Source organism: Pollicipes pollicipes, unplaced genomic scaffold (assembly GCF_011947565.3).
Source record: "Pollicipes pollicipes isolate AB1234 unplaced genomic scaffold, Ppol_2.1 Scaffold_4881;HRSCAF=5763_pilon_pilon_pilon, whole genome shotgun sequence".
NCBI classification, from domain to species: Eukaryota; Metazoa; Arthropoda; class Thecostraca; order Pollicipedomorpha; family Pollicipedidae; genus Pollicipes; species Pollicipes pollicipes.
In genome coordinates, this window is record NW_023596576.1 from 51,063,620 (window position 1) to 51,088,414 (window position 24,795).

The following is a 24,795-nucleotide window of genomic DNA, read 5'->3' on the forward strand; positions in this document are numbered from 1 at the left end:
ACCGGTCGTGGCGTTGCCCGGTATTGTGGCTGGAGCCGGCCTGTCGGCGCGACCTTGTCCACGGCTGGCGCTGGCCGCCGATCATCGCCGCGGCGTGCCGCGGATTTTTCGGCGCGTGTTGTGCCTTTGCGCCATCCGACCCCGCCAGTTCGTTGGCCCGGCGTCGCTGCAATTTTGCAACTGGCCCTGACCCGGTTGGGCGCCGGCCGGCTGATCCTCGGCCGCCGGTCCGCGGCCTTGGTGGCCGCTCTTGCGGCAGCGACCGGTCAGCCGCGGTCATCTGCGCCCCCCCCCCCCCCCTCTCCCTCCCTCCCCTTCGTCGACCCTGGCGGGGGAGGGTCTGAAGGCGGTGCGAGTCACGATGCAACATCGCGGCTCTAAGCAGTATTGCGGTTCAGTAAGCGTAGGCTGTCACCTATGAAGCTAGGGTGAGAATCACGCGACTGGAGCGTGTCATCACTAGCTGTTCATGCTCAACTTTTTTGCGCAGCTACTATTCAATTTACTGCAAACACTAGCTGGATGGCATGTGCAATGTTAGCAAAAAAAGCAGGAGATCAGGAAATAGCTCTTATTTTAGCTAATAAAAATATGAATAAATGGATTATTCAATATGGGAATATCTTCTCGGATCGATACTCTGGTAGAGAATGCCGACTTGGTAGTGAACGTTACTTTTGCAACTGGCGCGCTTTGGTTGCTCGCAAAAGTACGTCCCGATGCGCCTTTATTTTGGTTTGGTTAATCTAATTGGCTACCTGGGTTGAGACATTAATTTGCACATTTGAAAAAGCCTCATCTCATTATTGCTTGGGCTGGCCGCTGCTGACGTACTTATTGCACCGGTTGCATTTCTCCAAGATTTTTGATTTTATAGCCCACTTATTCATTTTGCTTGATGTGGTTTTAGGGAACCCGCATGCTGCTGGCCGATGACAACTAAAACGTTTACTCTGTATGCCCAGACAAGAATACACCAGTAATCGAATACGCCAGCGTTTTGTGTAAGATCGCAAAAGGATTAGGTGAACACGGCCCACGCCATCCGTACCAGAACAAATCTCCGGCCGACCGAGTGCGGCGTGAAGTTATATCTAGTATAAAGTTCAGTCTGGCATATATAGTATACGGATTCATATCATGTCCAGCCCAGACCGCTCAATACTGTCTTTGTCCAGCTACCGTTGTTATATAAATATACATGTAATGCGGTGTCCAGTGTCGATTTACGTTAGCCAGTTTCTTAGCAATTTCCGAAGCCCATAATGTTCCGAAAGGCAGAGGTTGTGTGAGCGCTTTGTCCTTCACGCCCTGAATAACGTGCCACCATCCCCAACAATGGAAATGAAAGGTCAGATCGCACAGATATGTGCCTTTTCAGCATGAGATTGTCATTCGTCACTCCAACCTTTGAAGAGGTCGAATTAGATGCGAGGAGGAAAAGAACTGCACGTTATTACCGTCTCTCCGAAATCTGCAAACTCTACCGACACACCACGTCTGTGAACACCTTGTCCTTTGACTATAAACGCAGCTGGTAAGCGATAAATACCACCGCACTCGGCACCAGCGGGCAACGCCGCCGGTCGTCAGCGTTGCCCGCCGCCGCTCACCGCTGCGACCATTGCCGCCAACCCGCCCACGGGCCAGCTCAGCAGAACGGCTGGCCTTGCCCTGCTCTTCCACGCTCATTCCACGTCTGTCCGTTCCCCTCCCCCGCGCTCCTCCCCAGACCCGGACCGCACCGCCCGCCCGCCCGCCCGCCCCCCCCCCCCCTCCCCCTCCAGCGCGGCGCGGCCGCCCGCCTCCGCCGCCGCGGTGCGAACAAACTCTAACTAGGTCAGCTAGGCATTGGCCTTAGGTTTTATCGGGCATGGCGAAAGTGCGGTCGGCGGACGGACGCGGCGCGCGGCGGCGAGGAGTGGCGCGCGGTCTCACTTTCTTCGCCGCGCCGCTCCGCGCGGCGAATGTGGCGCTGACTCAGCTGTCCGCCGGCGGCTTTATGCGCCGTTTGACGTGAACTCGGCGGACCGTTTCGTGCCCTGTTTATTCGGCGGGACCGGGCGGGGCTCCGAGACGGACCACTAACCCGTCGGAACCGCCGCTACAGCGACGAGTCTAATCACTGGGTTTCTCGCTATTTCAGGGAGACATCGGAGGAAGATGCGCCTTTCAAAATACCATCAGGTAGGCGTCGGCTGGTGCTGGGACACGGGGCGGCTGGAGGTCCGGCAGTGACGCGTGCGGCGGTGACGCCCTCCGGCTGCGGCTGCGGTGGCGGGACGAGCCGGCGTTGCAGCTGGTCCGCCGCTCCCTTGATGGAAGCGAGCCGCGTTCGCTTGGTCCGCCTGACTCGGCGTGGGCGCCACGGCACGCTTGTCCTTGCACTTCCAAGATCACAAAGTCTCCGGTCGAGCGCTTACGCGCAGGTTTTGTAGGCCTGGGTTGTGTACTGTTATTGAACTAATGCAGGCTGCAGCGGTGGTGAAATGTGGCGGTGCCGGTATCAAAACAGCCACATGCGTCCCAAAGTAGCGAACTAACCGAGTTAGCGACTGGCTGGTCCTTGCAAAAGTCTGCATCTGTTTTTAGCCGTGACTGAGCAGCTGGGAGTAAGTCATGAACCCTGATTCACGGCGTGACTCACGACTCTTTCCCTTCCGCTGAGCGGGGCGCTGCTCACTTAGGACTGACGCACCTCCGTTCTGGTGAGAAGTGCGGTGACGTGTTCCCCGGAGGAGTGAGCGGGGCCGGAAGGAGACGCACCCAGGGAAAACTGAGGGCAAATAACGCGGCTCACAAGAAACATCCCAGCCGCGATCCAATATCGGCACCGAACAGAGTTTGGACATCGGGCAGCACTTTATCGTTGAAAATATCGACAAAAGTGGGATGCTGCAGTCCACTCGCGCCCGCGCTTCTTCCAATTTCCTACACCTATCAATTAACATGCGTCAGGGCGTCGTGCCAGCATGTTTTGCCGCAGGCAGAATAGCACCACAATGTTTACCGCTCCGGGTGAGCACCCGGCTGACCCTGCGCTGCGCTGGTAACTGGGTGTTTCCCGCCGCAGCGTCTAGTCTGAGGTGGAGCCCGAGATGGCACAGGGCCGTCGGCTGCCGCGATCAGCACGTGCCGGATGGGCCGGCCCGTCTCTCATTAGTGCTGTTATGGTTATTGCCTCGAAATCCTTGAGCGACCGAAAATGCCTTTTTCAGTGGGATTGTCTGCACCGTAAAACGATACGTAACAGTCCGCTTGGTTCTTGACGACAAATCACCGTCCGTGTGGAATGTTAAGGACCTCGAGATGACCGCAAACAGCGGAGTCACATTCTGACGGCGCGCCGGTCCGGATGGCGCGCGCTTTTTGTCACCACCCCGATCCCCGACTGGTTTGGAGCGATGCGCTTCTCACAGTTCGCTCAGGGCTGGCAACAAAGCGCTGGCATGCCATTGCCAGCCCTGCACCTGCAGAGGTCACCAGGGCCTGCTGACTGCGACCCCCGTACGCCGCCACGCCCAGAGCAATGGCGTGCCCTCGTATTGCACAGCCAGGGTGGAATGGAAGGCGGAAGCGCAGCGCGCTAGCGGCTTAGTTCGGGCCACGCAGACAGTCTGCTCAAGATGGGAGAGGTGTGTACGTGTGTATGTGTGTGTATGCGTAATCCTACTGGGCCGAGAAGGTGCGGACACGTGCCATGCGACCGCGACTACAGCCCCAGATTACAGTAAAACTAGCCAAATCGAAGTAGCCAAATGATATTGTCATTCAATTAAACCGAGCAGCGATAAAGATGTATATTTGTAAAATCTGTGAGAGCCACCAACGACGTTGCAAGTCGGGTGGCAACCCCGTTGGCAAAATTGCGGATCACTCTGAAAAATTGTTTATGCGAGGTAGAGAGCGGAGAGCGAAATCTCGAAACGGTTGTGAAGAACGAGTTTGGAGAGGCTTAAACTCCCAGGCAAAACCTTGCAAGTTTTGTGGGCACGTTTGGGCTCTTCCGATTTTCACGATTTGCTGTTTGCTATCAATGAATAATGTTAGTGAGGCCGACAGCATGAATCTTAAAACGCGATGCTTTCGGATGCCTGTGTCAGCCTTACACGAGCCTTGAAGCGGGCGCTTTTTGTGGCCTGGTCTGTGGTCAACCCGCCCGCAAATAGCAGGCCTTCCTGATCAGTCATCACGAGAGGTGAGTTTCAGAATACCAAGGCCGGTGTCTTGCCCTATATGCTAGTTCCTTGTGTGTCCTCTCACAAAGGTCACACCTGTGCACCTTTTTGCTCATTGTTGACTACAATAGCCATAGGGGCTGTTGTGCTGGCGGATAATTATGCGCTGTACTGGGCAGCTTGCTGGCAGGCAGCAGACAGGGTGCTGACTGTTGTTGTAATGGGTGAGTTGTCTTCATTAAATAATCCTGCAGCGGGTGGGTCTATAAGCAGACAGCGGGGATTCCAAATAACCTTCACACATGCCTTGAATGACAATAATTTTCTTACAGGCCCACAAATCGCAAGACTGTTTGTCTTATAGCATAAAGGCTTTGTCAATACAAACGGTGGAATGCACAAGTGCCCGAAGATCCTTGACGTTGGTGCGTGACCGATCAGCTTTTCGGCCCGTCCTGGGCAAGCCAGCGTGCAGTGCCTGGCTGACTGGCGCCCGCCTGTGATGCGGACTCACTGCTGCGGATACGACCTTGTTTACCAGCGGACGGGCAGCCGAGACCCGAGTCACAACGAGTCAGCGTGGTTCAGCACCGACAACGCCGAACACACGGACAGCCACGTGAATTCTCTTTTTAAGGGGCTTGTCCAGGCAGCCGAGACCCAAATCATAAGGATTCAACGTGGTTCAAAACTGACAACTCCAAGCACACGGACAGTCGCGTGAACATCCTTTTTAAAGGATTGTTTGCGATTCAATACGCGGACGCACGTGGGTGGCACTCCCCAACTTCTGCGAAATCCTGACCCAGCAGCGAGCGGTGGAGATGAGACTCCATCACCTGGTGTCGTCCCCTGATCTGGCAGCAGCCGATGGAGATGAGACTCCCCCCTCCCCCATCACCATAGGTCTTCTGAACACGTGGCGGTGTCCGCCGGACAGCTGCCCCAATTCATCTGCCGTAACGCGGCCGTGGACGTAGGACTAATCAATGGGCAGAGCACGGACATCATTTGAATACGAGTCACGGTCCGCGCGCGCCGCGCTCGCCACCTTGGACCGCGCACGCTGCCACGGCCGGCCTCAAAGGAGACCAATTACAGCTGACTCCCGCGCTATTTAACTGTCAGTGATTAGCGTGCATTAAGGGGTCGGGTCGATTTTTCACCCAGTGTAATTGCCGCTGCTGAATGCCTAGTTTGGGAAACAAATTAGATCCCTGGCCGCCCCCGCACGCGCCTGGATCGATGCACGATCACAAAACTAAGTAAATAAATCAAACGTGGCTGCGTCGAGTTCGCTCGAGTGCACGCGGAAATGGGTCACGCCGCTGCTGGCCGAGAGGCTGAAGTAACACGCCCAGCTGACGTTTTCCGCGGGATCCGAAGCGCCAACAGTGCAGATGGCACGGATCCCCCGCCCGGCCCTGTTCACGTCTCTTCCCCTGCTGGCTGCCACCTCCTCTGTGATTGTCTTCTTCTCCCCGCCTCAGGGCATGCGCAGGAGACAGTTTCGAGCGGGATGCGTCATTAACTCCCCGTAAGGGCAACGCAACCGCCCGATATAAGCAAGACTTTTTGAGCACTGTCAGAAGCTGTCGTGTTCACCCGTCATCTCCCGCGGATACGTCCCTGTCCTGAGCATGCATTAGCGCGTCGGAGCGCTCCCAGAGTGGAGAACTGCAGGAGTGGGCAACCTTAACTATAACCGTAACGTGACCACATTCTGCAACTTAATGCCCAAACACCCTGTGGAAAATTGTACAAGCAACACAATTGCATAATTGATTCAGGAAGTGGTGATTCTCGCTGCGGTTTATGGGTATGGGGCCAAGCGATGCCATTTGCTCTCAGTCCGTAGTGTGTCATCGCATCTCCTGCTGGATCAAACAGTATCGCCATCTTCGCCAGCGTTTCGCTCTTTACACTGTCTTGTGATTTTTTTTAGGATCCCAAATCCACGTGCGCGTTTATCTGTCGTATTATTTTTAGACTGGTCGTCCAATTGCATGTTACTGTTTCCATAACGCCACACCATATTTAGCAGCCCAACTGAACCCAAATGGTGCATGCGGAATGCCCGCGCGTTTGTAACGTCCTACTTTCGGACGTTGTCCAGCGACCCTGAGACTCAAAGCTCAGAGAACGCCATGCGCTGAGCTCGGCGCGGTCCCACGGTCCGTGACTGCCACTTTGTGCGAGTCGCTCGGCCACCCAGACCCGTCACGGGGCCTGACGAACGCCTCTCTAATGAAGACAGCCCGCCACGCTTATCACCCATCATGCGTTCCGATGTATTTGGAACAGCCGTTGGGCAGCCTGTGCCTGGTTGGCTGTGGAATGTTGCCGGGAGCGGGGGGATGGCCTTTCCGGTGGTGCTCACCCCCCAGCCGTCCTTTTATGTTCCAACCCTTCATCTGGCGTTATTTCCATCAGAATGACGGCAACAGTGAAGGTGTGGGGCGCTGGACGGAGGCACCCTCCAAGGGCGCAGTTTAGAGATGCTCTGTGAAAACGCCCGAAGACGTTAAGCTTTCAAGAATTATTTTGTGTGCTCGTTTAGCCTTTCAGTGTTCCTGAAAGAGGCCTGGTGGCATGTTTTCAGAAAACTGTGGATCCGTTTGGCCCATAGAGTCTACCTTTTTAACAGATCCATCGGAGCCTGGGAGCCCGGTAAGACCAATTCCCACGAGCGTCACCCTTCGCCGTTATTGCACCCCTTGTAAACCTGACCTCGTTTCCTTGGGGACAAACTCGTCGCTCCCTAGCATTTCGGAGTCCTTGCGTAAGGCTTGGCATCCGTTTTGAGACTATTTCCTCACTTCGGAAAACTGTACCCGTCTGCTATGAGCAAGGACGCTCCAAGGCGGCGTCGTAAAGGCGTCGGCATACCTTCCCCTTTGACCGCGCTGCCTGACGGCGCCGCTGTCACGCCGGCCTGTCGTATCAGCTGAGCGAGGATGTGACCCATTTAGCGGATGTCGCCTCGGCGGCGCGCCTGCCGGCGCACCACCTGACCGACGCACATGCGTGCGCGTGCTGCGCGGCCGCGGGCGGGGGCCGCGCCGCGCCGCGCGCGAGTCCTTGACGCCCGACTGGCCACGGCCGCCATCGCGGCGCTGCCGGGCTGCATGATGGACACGAGGAAGTGGCCAACAACAAACGCCACGCCACGCCTGCGGATCGGAGCCGGTCTCGCCCGCCGCTGACGGGCGGCGAGGTCGCCGCCGCCGGCCAGCCCGCGCCGCGCGCGTCGCCTGCGCCGCTGTTTGCGCGCAGAAATGAGGCGGCGTGGGCCGCACGGAACGAGCAATGGTCTCTTAGTATCTAATCGCGCCGCATCCGTGAACGCACGATCTCGGCTCGAGCCGGCGTGCCCGCGGACATGTGTCAAGACGAGGCTCTCCGAGCCCGCGTCACGTCGCGGAGATGCTTCAAGCCTGGCTTGTATTTAGCGTATTGCGCCTGTTGTTAAAAGCGAGTGCTCCGCATTTATATGGGATTTGAACTGAAATAACTACCTTGAAGATTATTCGGTGCAGTTCATAGCCCTTCCGTTAGTGCTGATCGGTTATATAGCTATCAGAAATTCCAATCCATTGCGTCATGTTTGTCATCGCGATTTCAGTCGGCGCTAGATATTGCATGCATTTAAGCCGTGGCATTTCGGTCTGTTTTGTCGGAAGCTCACACACTGTTTTGTTGGGGCAGGTATTCATCAACCTTTTGCTTTTGAAACTTCAACATAGGTGACAGCTGCACCGCTGCGTCATAGGCCTCCCAGCTCAGCACAAATAACTCAATCATTGAGCACGAAGGCCGACCCTCCTCTGGGGACGGTTCAGAGCCTGGGGCGAGACAGACTTCGACGGCCCCTGTCCGTAGTCGGGGGCGAGATGGACCCCCGACGAACCCTGTCACCACGCGGGCCTATAATAGGATGAACAGGCGGCCATCATCTCTGTAAATAATCCTATTGACAGCGATAGCTGGCTTCACGCCTGAGGGCAGTATTACAGCATGGGCCAATAACCTCAGAACACTGATGTATTTCAATATTTTGCTGACCAGAGATGAAAGGGAATTTCTTTTCATGGTGATATGCTCAAACATACCTTACCTGATGTCGGCCCGACTCACCGCTTACCTCACGGACAACTTTACCCCACTCAACTCACTTTACCTCACCTCACCTCACCTCACCTCACCTCACCTCACCTCACCTCACCTCACCTCATCTCACCTCATCTCACCCCACCGTACCTCACCTCACTCACCTGGTCTGGCTTTCCCCTACTTGCCCTGCTATGGCCCCACCTCACCTCATTTAATTTCATCTCACTAACCTCATCTCACCTGACCTCAAGTTTATCTCACCTCACACCGCCCCAAACGATCGCTCATGTGGCAGGTGAGAGGATTCCCTCGCCAGTGGCCAGACGTCCCCAGAGCGAGGCATAAAAACGTCTGGCGGTAAATGAAGTGCAGTTGTAAGCAGCTAAAGCTACACCCTCTGTGGGCGTTACCTCTCAAAATTTCACCCTGTCAGTTGCTGAGCAAACGTTGCCTGAGTCAGCAGCAGATAAAACGAGTCCACGTCAGTACCAAAGTGAGTTGTTATGAGCAAATCATTTAGTCTATCGTGTCAAGGGACATATCATGAAGATGATGTTTTGACGAAGTACTTTAAGCTTGAATGCTCTGGAAAAAGTTACAAGTTACTTCCGGCGGTAATTTGGCCGTAGGCGTGTACACAAACATTGTAACTTTACGTGACCTGATTTAAAGCTTACCGAGCTGACTGGTGCACATTCATCCTTTCCAAGACCTTCAAAAATGAATCCCTTTTACGACAATTCCACTGAATATGATTTGCAAAAATAGTGTGTCCTTGTTTAGTTAGTTGCAGTAGTAGTTATATTAGCTGCTTGAAGTCTAGGCTCTTCAATGCCATGATCCCATACTCCAGTTGTTTGCCGACATCACAGCAGTTTGTGAGCACGTGCAAATGTCTGAAAACTAGTGAAGTCGTTTACCGTTCCTATTTACATGCAGTGCCAAGCTGTCAGTCCTTTCGTGCGGAGTGCAGGACTCGGCTCGGGGTTGCATGCTTTGGGCCCTGCACTGGTCGCACGTTGACTCCCACCTTGTTTAAGGTCAGGTCGCAGCGGTCAGGTGTTATCGCGACCATCAATATCTCTACAGAAGCACCTTGTCGCCCTTCGCTGGCTTGCGTCTCGGGTCAGTGTGTGTGTGTCTATGTGGGCGCAGTGTACTCCTGCTGGTCGCAGAGTCCGTTTGCTGGGTCAGAGCGGCAAACACAGTCGATCGTTGCTTCTGCGAACCTCTTCACACGGCGGGGCCGGCCGGCTGCAGGAAGGCACCGGTTCAGCGACCGGTCGGCTGGCGGGGCCGCGGGCCCCTTGTCCTACATGCGGTCGCCTGCCAGGGCGCCCTCAGCCGTCCCGGGACCGCTGCGCCCGGGGTCGCGCTTCCAGGAAGCGGGCCCGCCCGCCGCCGGTGACCGCGATCTGCCGTCGCCGCCGACGGCCCCCGTCGGCGGCGACGCGCCCTCTGCTGATGTTTGTGCCGGGCCGCCGGCTCAATGACCTCCCTCAACGCGATCAATAGCACTCGCACTTCCTGGTTGAGTTTGGGGTCGGCGGATCTGGACATTGATTTCTGGCCCCCGGTCCTGGCGGCGGTCGGAACCTGGCCTTCCGGACGGAGTTGGCGGCGCCCTGGGTCATCTTGGCCTGCGAGCTGCCGGCACCTGGTGCGCACTTTGCACACTGAGCAGGGGACGGCGAGCAACGCCAATAACTAAGCGCTCTTGGTATGGTGGATTCTGCAGGATATGAACTGTACGCGTCCGGCAGTCGAGAAGTGTCCTCTTCACACCTGGTATCTGTTGCGTGACACTGGGTTCCCGCTGACGTGCCGAGCCGGCGGCGCTGCAGAGCGCTCGGGCGGCGAGCGCCGTCCACAGCCGGCCCGGACGTCTGCAACCCTGAGGCGATAAGCGAGCCCGTGCGCCGAGCGCGCTTAAACCCGCCTCACGCAGCCGCGCTGCTGAAGCGGCCGCCTTGCAGCGGGCACAGGGCGGACCGTTAGCGCGAAAACGGCGCAGTTCACGGGACGCGGCTGCCGCCCTCCCCTCCCCCTCCCCCAGTTCGGAGGGGCACTGACCCCGGCGAGGCCGCATGTGGCACACCGGAAGGCCGGCCAGTGATGCCCTATTTAGCGGTGGGCCGCTGCGCTCACTGCGTTCGCTATCTGGCGTCGCACGCGCATCTGACCGATAATTGCGTGGCGCGTGGTGTGCGCGCACACGCGTTCCGCGTCCGGCTGTCAGCGGCGGCCGCGATGCCGAAAAAACGCGCGCCACTGGTCCCAGCATTGGACTGAACCGGCTCCCGGGCTTGTTCCAAGGGAACAGTCTTGCGTAGAGTCATAGATAAACCTTTTAATGGAGGCGCGTTGTCCCTTTTGTCACAATATTTGTATAATCCCAAAATGTGACCTTAACTAGTAAAATATTGAAAAGATCCTTACAAAGAGCTAACCTCAACGTTTCCTGGAAATGTCTTCTTCGCCTCCCGCCACCAACCCCATCCCATCCCCAGCCTTCCCTCCCCAAACTAACTTCTTGAGGCTTCGCTTATGACCTGTTGTGTCATGCTACTATATTGGTTGGATATGGGCGCATTGCGGACAAGCAGCTGTCTGTGCAAAAATGTTCATGCTATTTGCGGAAATGATGCTGTGGTAATGGTAATGTAGTCGGTTTCTAAGAGGTTGCACCAATTCCGCTAAGACCTGTGAGGTTGATAGGAGCGACAAGCGTACGCGCCGCACATGTTGCGCAAACGCAATGTAGTGTTCTCCGACAAGGCTCTAAACTATTGACATTGCCTGTATAAAACTGCATGCCTAATTAGTGGACTATGCTGCCGGCAATCGGCAACGGTTTCCGGCCCCAGCAGTCACGTTGGACTGTGAGAAGCCACCGCCGATACGCAAGGTCGCCTTCAAGGAATATTGCTCCATCTCGATCCCGAGCAAACTGCACGGGCTCTTTTCACACATGCCATTTCACCGGCATGCATTCAGCCCTGCAGGGAAAGCTCGCTGTTCATGGTCCAGTCGCCAGAGTTCCGGGCTGGACGCTCGGGGCGCGTGCCAGCCTCGGTCCGAGCACAGTTCGCAGCCACGCACGCCCGAGGCACGGGCTGGATGATTGTGCGCTTTGCCGGATGTTGGGGACGGTCCTGAGATTGTCTCGTTAATGCATCGCTGTCAGTTCAGACGACCATTCAGAAGTGATGGATTTATTCGGTAGCCCGAATAGTCGTTATTTTCGGCTCCGGTGGCTGCTGCCTGCTGCAGCCTTGGGCCACCCTCTTATTGATTTCTCTCCATGTATTCATCATATGGACAGAACTGGCGTAATTTGAGTGCTACCAGTTGGATCGAACGCGCTTATATCACTTCCTCATTTATTATTTTCGTCCCCCGGCGCTTGGCTCCCCTCTGTGGAATAGTTGGCGCATTTGCATGAGCAGGAGGTCGTTTTGTTTAAGGGCTCTGTCCTCTGGCGCGTCCCAGCTCTAGTAAGATGGTGACTTTGATCGAGAGGTGGCCGCCCCTCCCGCTCGATTTGCTTGATGACTGGGCCCAAACGATCGCGCCCTTGTTGGCATTTGGGGATTTTTGACGTTCGCCGAAGCCGGACTTCCGTTAAAAAGCCTGCCCTCGTTAGCTTGCGCCCTGCGCAGTTTTAGCTAAGCTGTGGTTTGTGTTGACATTCGTTGTGAATGGAATTAAAACATGCATTTGGCAGCTGCTGTGTGCCGCTTTTTTAACTTAACCCATATGACTAGGCATAGGTTTGTCGGCACTGATTCCCGCAAGATATGCCTTATTTTATCAAGAATTCGCACTTTAAACTATGTTTGTGAAGTTTGTGACTGCACTGTGAAGTCTCTGCAGTATATGACAATGTCATGTCATGTTTCGTCATGGTCATGTCATGTCATGTTTCGACATGGCAATGTCATGGCCGAACACGGAGGGAGGCGACGGAGTAGAAACGGGCGATCCCTCAGCAGAGAGCAGCGCCCTCAAATCTCCGAAATGAGAATTGGCCACTGACGGAGCGCCGACGCTTCAGCGTCGTTTCGTCAGGCTGCGACAAGGAGCCGGGTTCGATACTTTTTCCATGCCACGTCCCCTCGGAAGCCGACCGCTTCTTTGACCGGCGAGTTCTCGCGCGGTTTTTCAGGGCGCGCCGCCATGTTGGGCTGCCGGCCCGCGATGAAAGTCGAGACGGACGGCGGGCCGCGGCGGCGCAGAAACAGCATACGACATGCAGCATGGTTTGATTGATAGAATGGGAACGCCGTGCCTATCGCACGGCCCCGCACGCTCTCTTTGCAAAAACGTCAGGAAACAGCTGTTGCCAACCTGCGTTTCGATGACCTGTCCAATTTGCGTGTCACACAGGAAGGGAGCAGGAGAAAGAGTCAGCGGCCCAGGTGCACCTTGCTTCGCTGCTCGCCCCCACCCTCTCTCTCTCTCTCTCTCTCTCTCGCTCTCTCTCTCTCTCTCTCTCTCTCTCTCTCTCTCTCTCTCTCTCTCTCTCTCTCTCTCTCTCTCTCTCTCTCTCTCTCTCTCTCTCTCTCTCTCTCTCCCTTTTCCTTTTCCTCCCCCTCTTCCTCTCTCGCTCTCTCGTGGACACCATGCAGCGTCATCCAACCTACTTCTTCGCGAGTGTGCTAGGTCTCGTGAAAAGAATAGAGGTAATCCTCTATTCGTTTGCTCTCCTTCTATACCATCCTTTCTAATCCTCTCCCGTGTCGTCAGAGGTACGGTAGCAGGCCGCCGTAGCCTTGCACCGCCCACCTGTTGGCCGATCTCTCCTCACAACTACGGAGTTAAATCCCGCCTTTGCTCCAACCACCCTGCATCTGTGACAGCGTGCGAGCTGCTCCCTGAGCCGACGGGCGCTGTCCCCTGTGCGTACCACCACCGGCGCCTGGCTGACTTGCGCGGCCGGCGCTCCCCGCCAGGCGAGGTCGGCGGTCCCGTCCGCCGCCGCCCTCCGCCGTCCGCCGGCACGCACGCACATGCGTGCGCCGCCCCGATCGATCGGACCGTTACTCGAGCGCGCGCGCCAACCCTTGCCAACCGGCCATCTTTGCCGGTCGATGCCACCCTCGCGGTCGTCGACCCGTGCCGCGAGCGTTGGCCGCTGGCGGCGGTGGCGGCGCCCATGACGTGCGCCTACCTGGGACGGCCGGCGGCGGGGAGGGCAGCACAGGTGGCGCCGCCGGCCGCCGACCCCGCCGGCGAGCGGCTGACCCCCGGAAGCGGCGTCGGCCGGCGCGCTGGGCCACACCGGCACCCCGGACGCCGGGAGACGAACCTCGCTGTCAAGCTGGCCAGAAGCGCGCCGTGTAACCGTAATGCGCTACCCGTGTATGGCGGGGCGCGTGACAGTCGGCTGTCGGGGTGGGGCCGTTTTGAGCCTCGCCAGCCGTCGACAGGGCGTACACCGCCGGGGCGCGCGCAAAATATGGCGGGAACGCCGCCTGTGCGTGGCTCCCCTCTCACCTCTCAGGGCCGTGTCTTTCAGCCCCTGAGAGCGCGCGTGGTCGGTCCGTATCAATATCCATTCACGCAGGCGGCGAGTCAGCTGGCACAAGAGCACTTCCGCATTTAGACGCGCTCACGCAGCAGTCGCGAGTATTAGGTACGCACTAGAGCTGCAGAATGTACAACGCTGAAAGCCGGCATGAATACGGTGCGCGTACATCGCCCACACGATATAATGCGACGTTATTGAGGGACAGCCCCGCCCCTGAACCTCCGATCTTTACGATGGGATGAGTTCGGTGCCGGTTGAACCAGTGTTCCGTCTGGCCGCCGGGCTCCACCGGCCCCGAATTCGGCCGCTCTAGCCGGCCGCCGCGGCGGCGGGGGGAGGCCGCCGCTCCCGGCGCACCCCTCCGTCGCCGGTTGTTGACCCGGGCGGTGCGCGACCGGGGCAGGGCGTGCTGCGCGCGCCCGCCGAAAGTAAAATGACACAGTGAGAAAAAAGCGGCCGGCGCGTGCAAGCGAGCCGCGTGACGGCCGGTGCGGACCCGAGCCGGCGCCGGTGCGATGAGCGGCGACACGGCCCCGGACCGGCCGCCGGCGAGCCGGCTCAGCGGCAGCACAGGCGCCGGAGGTGAGTGACCCTGCCGGCGCCCGGTCCGTTATGTGTCGGGGGCGGCGGCTGCCGACGGGGCGCGGCGAGCGGCAGGGGTGGGGATCGGGGGCATGGGGGCGCGATGCGATGGGGTGACTGATCTGTGTGCGTCGAAACCGTTCGGCGCCGTAGCTCTCCGCTTGGTCCCCGCGGCAAGGCGGATTGCTGGCAGCCAGCAGTGCAGGACGGCCGCCACGCTGTCCACATTGGGGAGACTCTGGGCTCCGGAACCAGACCAGAAGCAGTCATATGACTGCACAGCGGAACACGTGATGCCAGATGCTGAGCAGCGGCGAGACCTCACAAGCGTTAACATGCGGCTGAGATATATGTATTTACGTACATTCATTCATATATATATATATATATATATATATATATATATATATATATATATATATATTCCCTTAGACATGTATCTACAGAATTGCCAGTCAATAGCTTACTCCATACATGCCACTCATTCAAAGCTTCTCGAAATCTAGCTTTGCCATCGGTTACTGTTTATAAATGTTACCACACAATGTTTTGACATTTCAGCAACCGTTTGAACAGCTACCGCGGCGCGTTCAATGAACATATAGCTTCTTAACGTGATTTCGAAATTTCTTCTTAAATCTGTGTGCTTTTACGTGTTTATCTCGAACATCAATGATTTTTCACGAACGTATTAACCATGTAATGATTTCAAAACGCGGTCGGGAGGCACGTACCTGGGAGTCTCTTAATGAATACGTCACTGGATATACAACCATATTATTATGAAACGTTGGTTAATATTGATACCAACCTACCATTGACTGGTGGAGTGCTTAGCGCTCAGCCTTTTTCTTAATACCTCTGGAACAAAATGCGCCAGGAATTGGATATTTAAGTGCCAAGTCAGGGAAGTTCATCGCACCTACCCGCAAATTTAAATTCTGGTAGTCTTTGGTCGATGTCAGGAAATTGGACAATATGCAAATTTAGGTATCGGCGGCTGTTGGATGCTCACACAAATGTCTTTAGGGCTGCAGCCGGTTTATGGCGTCTGACGTGTGTATTGAGGTCATACTGACTTCTTTTTGTATTGAATTCTATTTGTATATTACGTGCGTATTGAGGTCATGTCATCCTAGGCCACGTCAAATGACCTAAAAACGGTCCTCTTGTAGCAAGTTGGTTCTCTCTTGGTTTTTGTGTTCTTCAAGTTGCATTTGAGCATTTACCTTACTAACGAACCACAGTTTGTGTCATAACCGTCAGACGATCAACGTAATCCCTAAGCATTCTACATATCATCAAAATGGCGTCGCACAATGAGACTTGAAAGCTTCGATGTTCATGCCATGTGACGTGGCACTGCCGGCTGTCGATAATCGTACTCGTGACCCGAAGGTCACTGTTCAAGGTCGTTTAGTCTTCGGGTCATCCTTTGCCAGTTGAATGTACGGTTTAATGGTTGTGCACCGTTGTTGTAAACACAACACTTAAGAGCCACTTCGTGAAAATTCCATGTAAATTAATGGCAGTTGACCTGCCAATGAAACGTCTTTCCTCTTTTTTAGTCCGAACTTTTTGGCTGGATTGTTTTCTGGGATCAGAGCCCACACTGAGGCTCTTTTTTGCATGAGCTCAGATCATGCCATCCGAACGTGAAACTCCCGGTCAATGGTGGAATTACAAGGCGAAAGTTTACTATTGCCGCAATGCTCGGCACGGTCCGCCCTGCCCTCTGACGTCACCCGACCTTTAACGCGGTCGCTGCCACCAGCCGCCGGCCGTCTCATCCAGAGGCAATTAGCGAGCGCCGCCTCAAGTGACTGAAACCCACCTCGCCAGGGGCTGGTGATCCAGAAGGCAGGCACTCTAGCCAATCGACCTTCCGGAACGCATTGGCTGCTCATTAAGGTCAAGGACCACAATACAGTTGCATACACTCGCAACCAGACATGGAAACGACGCCGGCTTCAGATTCGGTGTTGTTTTCGCGAGGTCGCAGTTTTGCCTCAATCGCTTCGGCTTTGGCTTTGTGCCTTTTTTGACCGCTGGCTTGGGCTTCGGCCTCGGATACTTTGTATGGCTCCGGTTTCGACCTCATCCCGTCTTGGAGGGCTGGACTCGGCGTTGCCATGATGATGTTCTCACCGCGGTTACGACCTCGGTTTAGGGAGGTCAGAGTGATCCGTAGCACCATTATAACTTCTCTTAAACGTGCAAATAAACCTTATTGCTGAGGACGACAAACTTGATAATGAAATGTTACTCGGTGCGTGATTATATATTCATGGTATGCTTATCGATCCGACCGAATTGCCCTTTAATCCGATAATTTGTTGTTTCTTCACAAGCTGGTTGACAGGAGTTGCAACCCCACCAGTTGCCTAAGTGTCTTTGCATTTCTAATCCAAGTAAAGGAATAATGCCACCAATATGAACGCTCCGTCCTATGACGCGACATTTACACGACGCAAAGCACAGAAAATTTCGAACCAATCGACCAATCAGCGTGAGTGCTGGGTAAGCCCTTTGCAAGAAATTGACGGGAACGGCATCAAAATAATGGTTTCCGAGATCAATAATTAGGAGGCGTCCATAAATTATTTTACGCATTTTGACCACCTTTTAGTCGCACGCCCACCCCTCAACATGACAACTCACCGGTTTTGCTGGAATAGAACACTATCCCCTGCTTACGCTGCTCAAAACATCTTGAACAACTTTCCAGTATGGTTTGCGAAGGAGTGATATTCGATCTTAACTAAACTATCCCATTGTTACGCTTAAGTCACGCTCAACCCCCTCCATACGTTAAGTGATTTATGTACGGTCCCTTAATAGTGTATATCTTCAATAATCTGCGGAGCGAAACACGTCACGTATGTATTCCGGAATAGCGTTAAGCTCACTGGCGAACTTCTATTACTGTGGGATTACAACTAAGGACGGCACGGGCACCCGATTCCAGCAAGGATAGTTAATGTATTTGATAGGCACACCACCTTTCGAACTACCTGCCCTATTACGTAACACTGTAAATGAACCGCATGAAAGTGTGTAGGAGCTCGAAGTCGTCGAAATTTTTCTGTAAGGTTCGACTTGAGAAAACACCGTCTGCATTGACTTATACAAATATATGCGTAGAATGTAACAGATATTTGTGTTCCCCCTCTCCAGTTCTGTTAAGTCACATTATTTGTTAATGGCTATTATGATGAATTTCAATTGATTTGCGATTCAAGAGAATTTGGGAAAATTGTTGGCACTTGGCCTGGCGTATGACGTGGTCAGGAAGCGTGTGAAAAATATTGATACAATGATTATTTGTATCAAGGTGGTGTTTAACATTTGTGTGGCGTTTTGAAATGAAAAAAACTATCCTGAAGATCATTTGGTTTAGAAGGGCGGTTCACAGCTCAGCCCCCCCTTAAGACCAAAGCCCCCCTTATTTCCGAGCTACACGACCACAAAAATGTGCAGGCTATTTCGAAGAGAATATTTCAAGGCCATTCGGGCATCCATGATGGCATAATAACGCCATTCAAATCTTGTCATTTCATCAGTCCGCGGTGATCAAAGCAAACAGTAACATTTTTCGAGTCGTTCATATCTGGCGTTCGTGAGCACGATTTCCAGATATAACGCCTGTCAATCGGCTCTCAATGAATGTTGTGCAAGGCACGATTACATAATCAAAAAATGACGTATTAAGGAGCATACTTACTAAACAGAGAAGCCATGTTGTCTGGAGAAGTTTTCATTTAAGAGTATACCAATACGTGAGCTTAGTTCACCATACCTGACGCTTACTTTGATATTTTCAAGACTAAAGTGTCTCTTTTAGCATACTTCCTGAAATAGTGGCAGAACAAAGTGCATAAGTTACGTGGCTCAGGTGAACAACGTCTGACTACGTAACTTATCCAGCTGATTGGAAACGGGCCATTTAACAACGGGATGCCGCAGGACTTTATCTTCACCGCTTGCGATTACAATTATCACTCACAACTATTTACTGCACCAAAAACCATAACAAAGCTTGCGCAATATGTCACATTCTAGAAGAGATGCCCAAAAGAGGGGATTCCCTAAAATGTTTTCGAGATTGCACTAAAAAAGTGTGTTGTGATTCACATTGATTCAACGTAGAACACAGTTCGTTGCTATCCCCTTCGGTCTTTGCCGGTACAAATAAGGTATCTGTGTCGTTTGCAGAACATGCACTCCGCTCGCTCTCTGCATTTGTTCAGGGCTGTATTCCGCACCATTATTTTGTATTCTTATGATCATTTAATGTGCACAATGGGCTGACTTATGTAAATCACGCATATTTGTATGCGTCCGTAATAGTTCCGCCGAGCCCGTAACGCCCAAGCGTGGTAACTTTCCGTAGTCTTGGCGGCGCTACCAGATCTGCTGCCTGCTCAGATTGTACCACGGCCTACACCGCGGTGTTTTACCACGGTGTCATGCTAGCGTGGGCAGTACAGTGAATGAAAAATAGCATACGAAATAGTCACTAACTTTGAAAAAAATAGCGGTAGCTGTATCGTATATTCAAGACTGCATTTAGTCCTGGGTGTGTGGCGGTTATATGCACCTTGATGCAGCAGAGTTGAAATTTCAGATGTATGAAACAGATATTTGCTACCTTCTGTTTTTTCCTCTTTTTGTTTTACTGATCTAAACTGGCGTAGACTGGCAGAAACTGAAACACACTCAGAGTACAATCAAATCTGCTTGAAGTCAATAACCGCCGGCTGATGCTCGAAATTTTGTGAAGTGCAATAAGAGGTCACAGTACGAAATGATGCCATTGCTGACTCTGTGGTATGCATATGGAGTCTTATACAAGGCTCACCAAGTCCATAAGCCATACGTTGGTATGAAGTCTACCCTGTTCATGTTTCCCGATGTTTCGTGTGCAGGATCGAAATGGAGGGATCGGCAATGAGACAATTGCCTCGACAGGATGCCAATTTTTTTCATTCAATTTGGTTCTACAAAACAAGATTTTCAATCCGCTTGTGCCTGTTTCAACAGCAGTGACCACACGGTGGCCAACACGGAGTTGTCAGCCAATCAGTCTCATTACGGTTTTGTCACTGGTAATGCATGTTTAAACCAACTACTGCATTGCTTTGTAATCGTAGCATGTCATTTGTGGGTCGCCAACAGAACCAACAGAACCTGCTATAAAATTATGTAGCAGGTTCTGTTGGCTTTTCTGGCTGGAGCTTCTGCCAACATTTTTGCCTGGATTGGGTTATAACTAGCTGGTAGAAATTGCCCCCGCTGGCTGCTGCCCATGGTTTGCAGTATTACCCCGGCTTACAAGTTAGTTTAGCTGCCACCCACTACAAGTCAGTTTCTTCCAGCCGGTTTTAACCGGCAAAAAAACTGTCTGGCAGAAGCGGTTTCTGCCAGCTTCTGCCAGCCGTGACACTTGTTGCTTTTTTGCCAACACAAAATAAAAGTATGTGTTGGCAATCAGTGGTTACCACTTTTGTTATTTGGTATGACTGGTGCTCTGTTATGATGTTTTTCATTTCTAGCAAGAAGTTTGGCGACTTTGATTATGTTTTTTTGTAGGGAGCAAATGAGCATGAACGTATGGTACCTTGCGTCGTGGTAGATTTAAGAGGATAGCTGCGTAAGTCGTTCTGTACCTGAAATTTGGAAAAAGTTCGCTTGAATTTTTATTTGCACTGCTTGTTTGTTTGCACGCTCTCTGTAATTGACCTGAGGCTTAAAAAAAAATTAGAAGTGACTTGCGAAGAACCAGCAAGCCTAGACGCCTGCAGCGTCAAGTTTCGGCATAACAGCATACTTTAATTATTTTTTTACCAAATGTTTTACATGCATGGTTTTTTTATTTGTCTGCTAACCATGGCCTCTCATCACCTTGACCCCATCTCCCCAGTAAAGTGACCTCAGTTCAACCATAGTTTTCGCCGGAAGATTTTGACGTGTTATGCAATGTCCCGACATGGCCATCTCTGTCAAGATGTCAGCCTTGCCTCTCCTGGCCAGCTTTCAATAAAGTCAAAGACCAGCCACGTAGCATATAGCGGCGCAGCTTCGTAACGGAATTTCTAGGTTGCGAGTCCACAAACCTGTTTCACATTCGTCGCCAGCTGAGCTACACGCACTGAAAATATTACCTTATTTCACTCATAGCAACGCCTCAAGGTGAAGTCCGCACTCTGTCGGGTTTCGTAAATTAATTTGTGGCCGTATGCCTGCGCTCGCGTGCAGCATATTTGTAACCGCCAGTTTGGTTATCCTGGGGTCCAGGATGGTAAATAGGCAACATAAGCGTATTTGTGCCGGTAAAAATATTTTGTCATGTGGTACTGCCGGTATTGCATTGTATATTGTACTGCATATTGCGCAAGCGCCCAGGCAGTACAATGCCATCTTAGCAATCAATTCTAGTGAAACCGTTATCTGTGAGTGAATGAAACAATAGCTCATCGGACGAACTCAGCGCTTTTGTTTGGTAGCAGGCGCTACGAAGTGACCTCTAAATGCCTGTTCTTCCAAGTGATGGCTTATTCTGTACTAAGAACAGAACCGGCACAAAAAAACATGCATGTCAGCCACCCCTGATTCATCTCATTAGCCTTTCGCCAACGCACGGGTCGCCGGTAGCGGGTGCCCCGTAGCTGCCGTGTTTACGCTGGGGTGCAGGAAAGTTCCGCCGTCGGTCGGACCACCCAAGGGCCATTTACCAACCGTCGCGTCTCCCGACAGGGCGGGGGCGTGGGCGGGGGAGGGGGAGGGGTGCACGCCGGCCCGGCTGGCACAGGCCCACACCGGCGCCGGCCTCGGCAGCAGCAACCTTGTCGGCCACGCGGGCCCCGAGCGACGCCCGCGCACCGCCGAAAGTGAGACGGTGTGTCACCAGCCGGCGTCATCGCCCGGTCGATGACGTCGCCTTTCGCGGCGGTTTCACGACACCGCGGCGCCCTCTCGGAGGTCGCAGGGCCGCAGCATTTCCCTGCGCTCCACCGTGATGGCTGGCGAAGAACGGCTTCGTCACGTGCCGATGAACCGGTTTTACAAGCTGGCTGGTCGCATCGAGAGGCTGCTGCAGCTGATCTGCATGGCTGTATGGCTGATCTGCGTGGCTGTACGGCTGATCTGCGTGGCTGTATGGCCGATCTGCGTGACTGTACGGCTGATCTGCATGGCTGTATGGCTGATCTGCGTGACTGTACGGCTGATCTTCGTGGTTGTATGGTTAATCTGCGCGGCTGAATGGCTGACCGACAGCCGTCACTGTCCGGCTGACCGACAGTCGTCACTGTACGGCTGACCGACAGTCGTCACTGTACGGCTGACCGACAGCCGTCACTGTACGGATGGCCGACAGTCATCACTGTCGGTTCGACGACGACCGACTGCTGAACGCAGGGCGACGGATGAGTTGGATGCGTGCCGGTGTGCGCGCTGCCGCCGACTGCCAACAGCGCTGTTATGCTGTTCAGAAGAGCGCGTGTGGCCTTCTGTTCGGTGCCAACGAGCCTGTCGACGACAGATCGGAGGCATGATCGGGCACGGGACCCTGGACACGACCAGCGGCGGAGCAGCCGCTCCGAGCGTTCGGCCGACGGCCAGTCACGTTCCGAAGCGAGCGCACTCGGCCGCGTTAGCCGACCGCCAGCCCCACTGTGGTGAGCGACGCCGCGCACGTGAGCTCCGAGCGGGCCGGTCGGCGCGAGCCGGAGTCCCTGAGGCTGCTCGTTATCACAGGCCAGCTGGCGCCGCGCCGACGGAATGCAGCGCCGTCGCCGGTGATTTCACCCGCCCTACGTTGTTCAGCCCTCGGCGTTCCGCCTGCCCCCCGCCACCCGTGCACCGGGGCCCGCCGCCACCGGCAGCGGCCTGCCGACGAAGGCGACGCGCGGGAAAGTCGTGTGTGGGGCAGGTCGGGCGCGGCGACGGGCGCGTGACGTCAGCGTGACCTTATGACGTCATGGCGGCGGCCGCGCCGCGCGCCGCACCGCTGGCCCACTTCCACTGCGTGTTCGGAGCGCAGCGGTCCGCGCCGGGGCGTTCGCGGCGGCGGGGAACACCTGGTGCCAGTGACCGCGAGCTGCTAGCGTAGGAACCGCGCGACGCACAGTGCGGACGGACTGTGGAGACCTGAGGCCGGCGGGCTGGCAGGCTGGCTGGTGCATGCATGTGGACGTCTGCTGATGCGGACGCGCGGCGCTCGGCTGAGGCGGCCGCGATGAACGGCTACATCAAGGTGCAGCGGCCCGGCGAGCTGCGGGCTGAAGAGGGCCTGGCCCGCTACACGTCAGGTGAGCACGCGCGTCGCCGTCGACGCAGGCGAGCTGCCGTCGTTACCCGGCTTGAAGTGGGCCCTGTCGTGCCACGCTGGACGCCGGGCAGCCGCCTCCTTGCGTCGGCTGTTGCACTGCTCGCCGTGTTACTACTGCTGCGGCAGAACCCGTTACCTGATACGGGGCACTCTTTGTGGCGTGTTGTCAGCGGCCGCCCCTGGGCGCCACCGAGCCTCGTGTCGTCGCCGCCAGGTGTCCGCTGCATCGGTCAGGGGTCACAGGGTACGCGGGCCGGGTTTGTCCGCGGGAGGGGGTCGCGGATGAGCGGCGGCGCGGCGTGGGGCAGAGCAGGGTGACCTGCCGGGGCCAGGCGGTCGGGGTAGCGCACTAAGTCTGTCCCGGACGGGCCGGGCCGGATCGCCCGTCGTTGTGGCTCGCGCCGTCAGGGTCGCTGCGGGCCAGCCGAGTGATGGACGCGGCTGCACTCGAAGGTGCAAAGTTCAGAGCCATGACGTAGCCCGTGCGCTGTTTTCACCGGCCACGAGCGCCCCCCGCCCCCCACCCCCTCCTTTGCTGAGTACGACGTTCTGATGCGGCAGCCGCTCGTGCCCTGGGCGAGGTGCACACGGTGCTTTCGCACCGGCACTATGCGTGAGACTTTGGTGCAACAGGTACAGGCACCGTAGCATTCCATTCTAGGCCGCATGGGAAGCCAAACCGGTTAGCCCAGCTGCCGCCTGCCTGCTTCGGAAAGCCGACTTCACCAGTGCCGTTTTGATTCACCGGAAATTCCGCTGGTCACCACCGACGCCGGTCGATATCACGCAGCGTACGACTGTCGTGGGGATTTCCTACGCCGGCTGCGTCGGCGGTGCCGGGCGTGTCCCGCCTCGCCGGCAGCGGGCCGCTCTCGGGCGGCTGCCGGCGCTCTCCTGGCGGTATACGCGTCGCCACCGCAGCCTGCAGAGTCGCCTGCATGGCTGCCTGTGCGCGACGCTATCTGGCGCGACCGCGGCGACCGTGGCGCCCCTTTGTCTGACCAGCGGCGCGGCGCCCGGACGTAGCCGCGCGGGAGGAACGGCCGACCTCCCGTCAAGTAGGCCAGCCGGCCGGTGCCGGCATGCGGCCCGTTTTTCCCAGCCGGGCGCGCTGCCGGTCCCGTTAGGGTGGCGGCCGGCGGCGCGCGCACCCGACCCGGCGCCTGACCCGCCGGCCGGGACCTTGTGGCGAGGCTCACGCGCGCCTCACGCGCCGCACGCGGGCGGTGGCGTGACGGCCGCGAGCTGTTTGCAACCCTTGACTTGTTTATGCCTTCATGATTCGCCGGCAAAAACGTTTCCTGGTTCGTCGTGAATTGGCCGGCGTGTTCTTGTGCCGGCCGCTGGCCTTGCGGGCGCGGTGCTGTGGCGGCCGACGGCGCCGACAAGGCCAACGCTGCAGGCCCGCTCCAGCGGCGCCGCAACAACGCTGGATTTGGGCGACGGACTTTGAGGTCATTTTTTCTATGCGGCGTTACAGGGCAAGTGTTATTTTTCCAAGTTGCGGGGCGTTGTCCCTCCCTCTTGTTCTCCGCCGCCTCTGGCCATCTGGATGCTGGGCTTTGTGCCATGGTTAGTCACTCGGATCGTACACCGCTGGTGTGCTGGACACCAGCCAGCATCAAGCAAGCCTTGTAAATGAGTTCAGCCAGCGTGTGTGAGGTGAAGCACTCCCAGCTCGGGCTCCCTTTTGATGCAGCTTGCATTTCGTTCCGTCGTATTGCTATGCGACTATCGCAGGTCGTGTTGTTGAAGAATAGGTCGCGTTCCTGCGGCATGAAACGTAACGGTAGCATGAAAGCAAGCATTGGGACTTTGATAGCAGCTGGCGATGACCTTTGATAAAATGCGCTCAAGATGTAAAAGCGCAAGATCGGGCCGACTGAAAATGCACCACTCTGCAACGCGCAACATAGTCGCAATATGCGGCCTTGTTCACTTAACATCGCAACAAAAATACCATTGTTCTGTTACACAAACCAGATGAGCCTGTCCAGTGGCGATGACTGCTCCAGCGCTATTGACCCGATGACGGGCCTCGGGTGGGATAGGGTGGG

The 24,795-nt window shown here is 55.3% G+C and overlaps 2 protein-coding genes across 2 annotated transcripts in view; both read left to right on the top strand.

The window, feature by feature from the left end:
- Positions 1-21,727, top strand: part of LOC119100568 (protein eyes shut) — a 79,112-nt gene extending 57,385 nt beyond the window's left edge. The window contains exons 18-19 of the mRNA XM_037223649.1: positions 21,395-21,541; positions 21,710-21,727. Coding sequence (XP_037079544.1) covers positions 21,395-21,541; positions 21,710-21,727 — 165 coding nt within the window. The remainder of the gene's footprint in view (positions 1-21,394; positions 21,542-21,709) is intronic.
- Positions 21,728-22,431: 704 nt separating this feature from the next.
- Positions 22,432-24,795, top strand: part of Hr4 (nuclear hormone receptor 4) — a 36,511-nt gene continuing 34,147 nt past the window's right edge. The window contains exon 1 of the mRNA XM_037223650.1: positions 22,432-22,718. Coding sequence (XP_037079545.1) covers positions 22,595-22,718 — 124 coding nt within the window. The 5' untranslated portion in view covers positions 22,432-22,594. The remainder of the gene's footprint in view (positions 22,719-24,795) is intronic.